General features: G+C 35.4%; 1 protein-coding gene across 2 annotated transcripts; it reads right to left on the bottom strand.

Moving 5' to 3' along the window:
• Window positions 1–583: 583 nt before the first annotated feature.
• LOC141639320 (PI-PLC X domain-containing protein At5g67130-like) lies at window positions 584–6,579 on the bottom strand. 2 transcript variants are annotated; one of them, XM_074448474.1, is made up of 8 exons: window positions 6,329–6,579; window positions 5,979–6,242; window positions 2,788–2,886; window positions 2,377–2,680; window positions 1,744–1,967; window positions 1,425–1,511; window positions 1,269–1,293; window positions 584–1,201 (listed from the first exon to the last, which is right to left on the bottom strand). In XM_074448474.1, the coding sequence occupies exons 1-8, from the start codon at window positions 6,422–6,424 to the stop codon at window positions 1,128–1,130; spliced, it is 1,173 nt and encodes a 390-aa protein (XP_074304575.1). In that variant the 5' UTR covers window positions 6,425–6,579; the 3' UTR covers window positions 584–1,127. The 2 variants fall into 2 exon arrangements, with proteins under 2 accessions (XP_074304575.1, XP_074304574.1); XM_074448473.1 differs by lacking the exon at window positions 1,269–1,293.
• Between the last annotated feature and the right edge of the window lie 1,411 nt (window positions 6,580–7,990).

Below are 7,990 nucleotides of genomic sequence, written 5' to 3'. Positions count from 1 at the left end.
AGTATCCGGCTAAAAATTCATAAACTTGGTGTGATTAATCTCTTATTTAAGTCGTTAAGACATAGGAGTTCAAATATGATTTACAAAAAAAAGACCAAAAACCGAAGAAAATCCACAATTTTTTGTGTAAAACCGTCTTAACTTAAGACGACTCTCAGACCCGATTATAATAAAGGTGGAAATAAAAGGAGGTTGTATGAGATTTTAGGTTAAGACGATCTTAAGATCAACCGAAGAAAATTAGACAATCCTAATCGACCCAAAAAAAATTGACTAGATTGAATAACTAAGTTGTGACTTCTGAGTGAATATTTCAGTAATAGCTGTCACAAATTAAGATCAACATCTTTCTTAAACGTCTTGATGGTCAAAGCCCATGGATTAAAGGACAAGTGAAATTCCTTGGGAAGACTCTACTGATGCGAGTAAGAATAACCCATCCTATTATGATGCATCATAAACAGACTAAATGAGACTCTGTAATGAGTCGTCTGATCCAAACTCCTACTGATGCATATTTATTGCTGTCGCCGTGTCGGGGCTGCACTCCTACAGCTCTATATACAACAACAATATCAACCTCTTAGTCAAAGAATCTCTCTTATAACAGGATAATAAACAAGTTATAACAATGCTCAGAATCCTCATATGACCTTATTTCTGGAATCATATCGATTCATAAATAAATTTCAAAACTCTCAGATAGCACCGAGGGCTAAATTGAAGTCGAAATTTTCGCTTTCAGACTGGACTCCATCTGTATTCCGTTGGACTAGTATTACTCAGAGAGATCTTCATGCTTATAGCTGATTGGGTTGGCTGCGCTAGGCCAGAATATTCAAGAAGCCCCATAGATTCATACGTACCAGTCCCTTCCATTGTTCTATACAAGTGGGAAACAAATCGAGTACGTACCAACTCGCTCATAATTTCATCTACCGTTTCTGTCTCATTGTGTGGCTCAATATGTAGTCAGAGCCAATAAGAATACAAAAATACGCAAATGGCAGCATGTTCACAGGATTGACAAGATTATTACTGTAAACGCGAATCCATACAACTGACGATGTAGGTTCTCATGTCCATGCTTATCAGCACTATTAAATTGGGTGGGGTTTCCAGGCGATTTAGATGACGATAATGCAGCTGGTGGAGGCGGTGCCAGGGCCGGGACATTGCATGAACCAAATTTCCCATTTTCCTGCTCACAAACGACTAATGGTTAGAAATGTAACTTTTTTTCCCCAAAATGAAGACGATTCTCTTACCGAGTACAGTGGTGGTCTGGTCACCCTGGTGGAGGGAGAGGAAAATGTAACTAAGGATAGTACGGATAGTAGAAATGAACAGAAAACAAGAAGAAAACACAACTAAAAGTCAAGCAAAAAACAGCCATAAATTCTACAGGATTAAAGAAAGCGTACCTTGCAGTATGCGATATTGTCACATCCACATGCTAGATGACCATTTGCTATATTAACTGCCTCCGGAGCTCCACCACCATCACTCCTCTACAATAAAAAGCCAGAAAACAGGTCAATGTTCAGTGAATTACAAAGTAACGATAAGTACTTCAGTTTTAGTTGCAAAGATTTCACAGAATGAATCACCGAGGAAAGTTTTGTTGCTGATGGTTCTGAACCCAAATCATTAGTACTTCCAGAGTACCAATCAATAATTTTGTTAGGTTAGCTGACATGATGGACGTTTGTTTTGTGCTCTATGCCATATAAGATAGATTACCTGGTAATAGTCGACAGCTATGAAATTTGGCCATCTTTTTCCATCTTGTTGAAGGCAAGTATTCATCAGCTTAATCAGGGGAGCTGAATTGTATAGGCAAGTTTCAGTAGAATTGGGGTTATCTGGAAAGTAATTCTCAAGTACTAGTGAGATTGTTGTTGTGTTCAATGGAGGAGACTCAGCACGGTTCGTACATGTTCCAGCCGCCATCCCTCCATCGCCATCTGCATTTTCATCATATTTTATAAAGATTACCTCAATATACTTTCACATTTCCAACAAAATATCTGAAGGGATTTGACATTTATCGGTTTTAACCCTAGTTCCAGTGAAAACAGAGAATCCAAGTCTTTTGACTTCTTGAATATGTTCATAACATACAGTGAAGCGGTTGTTCTATGCAATTCTAGACACACTGCTTATCATATTAATCAAGAACGCATCTTTTTGTTTCATATCACCTGGGTGAAGCCTGGGCAAATATAATAATCCCTTTATCTTGCAACATGCATGACTTGCGACTTGCGAGTCTTTCACGTAGTAGGGTGATTTTGTTATTTAAAAACAAATGTCATACTGGTGACACTATTTCACAAAGAATTCATAAATGAGTTGAAAGAAGAAAAAACTCACATTGATTTTCTACCACATAGTTCCAATTGTAAGCAATCCCTTCAGATGACTCCTTTGATTTAATAGAAGTGAAGGCCAGCAATCTCTGATTTTTCTGCGCCATGTCGTCCACAGTTGGCCAATCGCCACCATTTTTAGGCATCTGAGATAGAGGGAACATGAACTTGGTAAGCCCAGCAGCATTGAAGAGCTTGGTCAGACCCATTGGTGATGTCACATAATCTTCTATAAAGATCGTAACGATTTCTGATGGGTGTGCTTCAAGGAAGGCTTGAATTTCTTTGAGGACATTAATTGCTGGTTGCTGTAGTTGGAGAAAACAGAAGAAATTAGAATTATTTTAGGGACACTAGGTTAATGTACTGAGTTACAGAAAGGAGTTAAGATGATGGAGTAGACGAATGAACTTACAAAAGCAGTGAAATCGTAGCACTTGCCTCCAAACGAATGGCACAACCATATGTCGTTCTGGAAGTCATACATGTCGAGCATTAGCCCTCGAACTCCATTCTGCGTATTAAAAACACAATTTTATTACATCATACTGCCTTCATAATCTCAATTTGGTAATCTCAGGTTCAGCAAATTTCATTTAATGACTTGAGATTTGAGAGAACTTAATTTAAATTTGTGACTTGGGGTAATGAAGTGGAAAAATCAAACCAGTAGAAAGGTCACATATACTAAAATCAATCTGTAAAGGCATAGCCTGCGATTCTACGAACTTATAAACTAGTCTTATCATCTCTAATTCTACTAATGTCTGATAATGGTCTACACAAACACACATAAGGGCGTTTTTTATGCTGACGGTTTTTGAACTCGGGTGATGGAGCATTATATCTCATAACTTTACCAACTAAGCTAGTTGATATCTATGCCTATTTATACTATTGAATGTTGATTTTCAAAAACATATTTTTTGAAATTATTTTTGCAGGATATATGTGAAGAAGAGTTTGTCTATGAAAAATGTCACATGTAGGTGTTTTACGTCGGACTAGATACTGTAGTTGATAATTTTATAAACTAAAAAGTTACTCTATCAATGGCTAACTGAATGAAATATCATTGTAAGTCTTCTGAGAATGGTCTTAATGAGTTTAATGGGAGACCATTTTAAAATTTAATGAAAAATGTGGTACTATAGGAAATAATATAGGTACAAATTATGATTATTGATAAAATGGGTACTATTATCATTTAAATAGGTACGAAGTCAAAGACTTACTATGAATCACAATCAACAATATAGGGGTCACGAAAAACATATAAAGGGGTACGAATGACTCAGAAAGAGTAGTTTCTCAATAACTTAATGAGAGACCGTTTCTCCCAAGTTTTAGTGAATATCATTTGAGCTTATAAAGTTAGTTACATTTTTTTTTTTGGGCTAAGAACAATATCGACACCAAGTTCCAAAATATACTTTGAAAAAAAGAAACTGATACAAAGCAGAGGACAGTTCAATAAATATGTTCCCTGTTACAAAAGGTTTTCATCCTTTAGTAATAAACTTGGAATAAACTCACATGAAGCTGTATAAATTATTGAGGATTAGGTAAACTGTGTGTTCTGATGATATTGTTTTATAATCTAACAAATGCAACTCAATGCTGCCATATAAATATATAATTTGGTTAAAAGAGCGCCTTCAAGCATAATCGAACCACTGGAAAACATAAACTGCTAGACATCCATTACTTTAGGGCAAAAGCTTCAAAAAAATTCACTATACCGCAATCAATGGAAACCTCTCATGTTATGTATTTTGTTTAACGATTTTAATTTTAGTTATAATAATATCGTATCATATAACAGTCTTATACAATTAATTAGTTAGGAAAAAAAAAACATATAATTAATACGGAGTAATAGATGGTGGTCTGGCCTTTGTTGCCCCCAATTGGCCCCAACTACTACCCTTATAAAGTTTGTGACTTTTGTTCAATTACTAAAACTTAAACACAAAAGTAGGCATCACAAGATTCTGCACTAACAAGTAAAGTTTCACCCTATTCATAAAAGTTGACAAACCTCCTAATCATAAAATCAAAGTAACTTAAAAGAGGTCACACTATAACTAACGGCGGAATCAGGAATTGAACCCAACGGGAACAAACGGGTAATGGTATAACGGAAAATCAAAAAAAGTTAGAAAATTTTAACTAAAAACCCGAAAATTTTCATCCGTCAACGGGGGCGAACAACCCTACTAGCCCCCTAACTCCACCACTGACTATAACGATTGCAATTATAGGCGATTTTCTGGTAAAACCGTTATATAATATATAATGACTTTATAACACCTCATACACTATTTAATTGAGTCTCACCCCCTTAAACTCACCTTAAATTTCATTTGATTTTGGCCACAAAAAACGGTTAAATAAGGGAAATAAAATGCAAGAGATTATTAATAGGAATATTGATAATAGTTGGGCCTCAACCATCACCTTAAGGTTTTGGTTGAGATGGTTCATCTATCATGGTATCAGAGCCAGTTGAGATGGTTCATCTATCATGGTATCAGAGCCAGTGTGACCAAAGGTCACGGGTTCGAATCCTAACAACCTCAAAACCCCTCAAAAACTCGGGTGGAAACCCAAAGACACGGTGACGGGAGCCGGCAGGTGCACAACTAACCACTCTTCAAGCCCAACGGGCATTTGAGTGAGGAAGCGTAATAGGAATATTGATAATAGTTGGTTGGGTTTGGTCACAGGTTCGAATCCTAACAACCTCAAAACCCCTCAAAAACTCGAAGTGGAAACCCAAAGACACTGCACGGGGAGCGGTGCAGACAACTAACCACTCTTCAAGCCCAACGGGCATTTGAGTGAGGAAGCGTAATAGGAATATTGATAATAGTTGGTTGGGCCTCAACCATCACCTTAAGGTTTTGGTTGAGATGGTTCATCTATCAATTATAATAACAATAGAATTTGTAAGTCAAGAGTTAAATATTACGCCATCCGATTAAGTCTGTTATTTATCTTTAATCAAAATACGTTCTATAAGAAATAATAAAGGTAAATAAATAACTGCGTGGATTTTCTTTTTCTTTTTTTTGAATTTGAAGTCAAAGAGTGGGTTTATTTGTTGCAGTCCAAAAGTAGATTTATTCTAAACCTTTAAACGAATACTTCCTCCATTCAACTCCACTCTACCACTTTACTTTTTCACGTTTACCAACGCATGTTTTACGCGGTAAATATCGTTAGCTACGTATTTGCAAAAATTATAAAAGTTAGATATTTTTAATGTACTCGTAAAGACGAATTAAACAAGATCACACATGAATATATTTTCACTTATGTATTGAGAGAAAATCGAAATTGAATGTGTATTTGTGAATAGTGTAGAAAATGAAAATAGGTAGAGTGGAGTTGAATGGAGGAAGTATTTATTAGTGGATTTGATATTCACCTAAATATGTGGAGTAGTAATCTAACTAATATACACCCGATTACGCGGATAAAGCTAAATGTGAGAAAGGGACTTGTTACTTAAATTGGACCCCAACCGTATTGAAATTTTGGAGTAAGAAGGAAAAAAACGGGCAATGATTAAAGAAACAGAGTACGGAGGAGTGTACATACATTGAGTTGGGAGGCGATGGTGTCTTCTTGATTAGTAGGAGCCACAAGAATGGCACCCGTACCCGACTTGGTCGAACCCGACTTTGCAAACGCGTTATGCGTTGTCAGCCATGAATACTTGTTGAACGCCAATCCTTTAACCTTGGAGGTAGGAAGAATGGGTTGAATAGAAGTACATCTAGGGCGAGTATTGCCATTAATCGGGCAAGTCTCGCATCTAAGTCCCGCTTCGCAGTCTGTATCTTTTGAACATGTTTCTCCGATCTGCAATCACCCAACATAATTTGTTAATAATTAAGCAGCAGTTATGTAAAATGTTACGGAGTATTAATAAAGAAATGAGATTAGACCTTAAGAGAAAATGAAGAGAAAAATAGAGAAGCAAAGATGAATAAGCAAATGTGAAAGATATGGAACAGAGGAAATTTAGGAGTGGGTGGTTTCATTTGGAAAGATTAGTGAGAAAAAGAGATGATACAAAGAAAGGAATAATAATGCAATGAATGTTGTTGTTATTGGTTGGTGTGACTAACGGATGTTCCTGATGTTTTGGGGAGACAAATGTGTATTTCGCAGTGGTGTTTGCTGATTTTGATGGATGACTCTTTCGGAAGATAGATTGATAGATATATACGAGCAACAATCGTTTCCATTTTCTTCTCTCCATTTTTTGTCCATTTTCTCTCACATTCATATATTATATTCTTATTTCTCATTTATCTTATCAATTACTTGCACCATTAGATTGTTCTAAAATATGATCTGGACCGTTAAAAGGAAATGGAGAGGAAAAGAAATGGAGAGGATGTGTGTTGAATATATACCGACCTGTACATGGGTTTTGTATATTGGGTACTTTCAGCGGACACGTGTTTCACCTATAAAAACAGACAAAATAACATTTTTTTAAGGGAAAATGTGTCACTCCGAGGAGAAATTTAATGGGTATTACTATAAGATTAATTCAAAACTGAGTAAATATTAATCTCTCTACTTAATATCCGATTCATTTTTTTATTTACATCATATTCACTAGATAATTTATCTTATCTTCTTACTTAAAATAAGTTTTGAAAAACAATAACTATTGGAAAATGAGATGGCGACACCGGGTGTTACTCAAATTGAGTGACACCCAGGGTATTATTGTAATTTATTTATGTATTTTTTTATCCCTCCATCAAAATTCCAATTTCAAACTAAATAGTGATACAGGGTAGTTTAGGAACTTAATATTAATTTAACAATAATGGTAATAATAAATTTTTAAAATAAATTGAAAGATTTTGAGCGACATTTGCGTGTAATATTGGTGGAAGTGTGGAAAAATACATGTTCATTAGTAATCTTCCATGACCTTTGACCATGATCATCTTTTATGATTCGAAGGGTAGCATATCAGCATGTGAATCGTCTTGCTAAGAAGTTACCGAGTAGTAATATTACCGAAAGCGGAATGTTGAACCCACTATAAAAAATGGTAATTGGTATGTATGTATTATTAAACGTATAATTTAAGGAAGATGAAGATGTGTTTTTTATGATATGTATTATTGATTTGTTGTATAATATATGGTATAGTTTGGATTTAATTACGGTTTTATCCCTATGATGTTGGCGCAAAAACGAAGACTACTTTTAAATTTTAATTTTTTTCTATTTTTTTATTAGGGTGTTACCGAAACTCGATAACACCGGGTCTCCACCTAACACTCCCCATAACTATTTAAACTCTAAAACAAATTACGTCATTTATTTATTCCATCCATATTTTTTAATTAACACCTTATTATCACCGTTTTCACCAGTACCTTTTTTTTTGGTAACGAGGAACATCTCTCATTAGCAGCCTAGGGCGATACACCTTTGAGAGACCAAACCCGTAATACAATATTAAGAACGGTTCAAAAACCGTTGTCTATAATATTGAAACTGTGGTAGTATTAGTTGGAATGCTCTACGGAAACCTATGACAACGGTTTTACTGAAACAAAACCGTTGTAATTAAATAG

This window comes from Silene latifolia, unplaced genomic scaffold (assembly GCF_048544455.1).
Source record: "Silene latifolia isolate original U9 population unplaced genomic scaffold, ASM4854445v1 scaffold_336, whole genome shotgun sequence".
NCBI lineage: Eukaryota > Viridiplantae > Streptophyta > Magnoliopsida > Caryophyllales > Caryophyllaceae > Silene > Silene latifolia.
The sequence above is the reverse complement of the archived record's forward strand: the minus strand, read 5'-3'. Positions and strand labels throughout refer to the sequence as shown.

What these genes read in the sequence shown, in the direction of transcription:
- LOC141639320 (XM_074448473.1), bottom strand. Translation starts at nt 6,424, where the DNA reads ATGAAACCACCCACTCCTAAATTTCCTCTGTTCCATATCTTTCACATT. An exon ending in CCATCGCCTCCCAACTCAAT is followed by an intron (nt 2,887 to 5,978) that starts GTATGTACACTC and finishes TTTAATACGCAG; the next exon opens with AATGGAGTTCGAGGGCTAAT. An exon ending in GCTACGATTTCACTGCTTTT is followed by an intron (nt 2,681 to 2,787) that starts GTAAGTTCATTC and finishes CTCCAACTACAG; the next exon opens with CAACCAGCAATTAATGTCCT.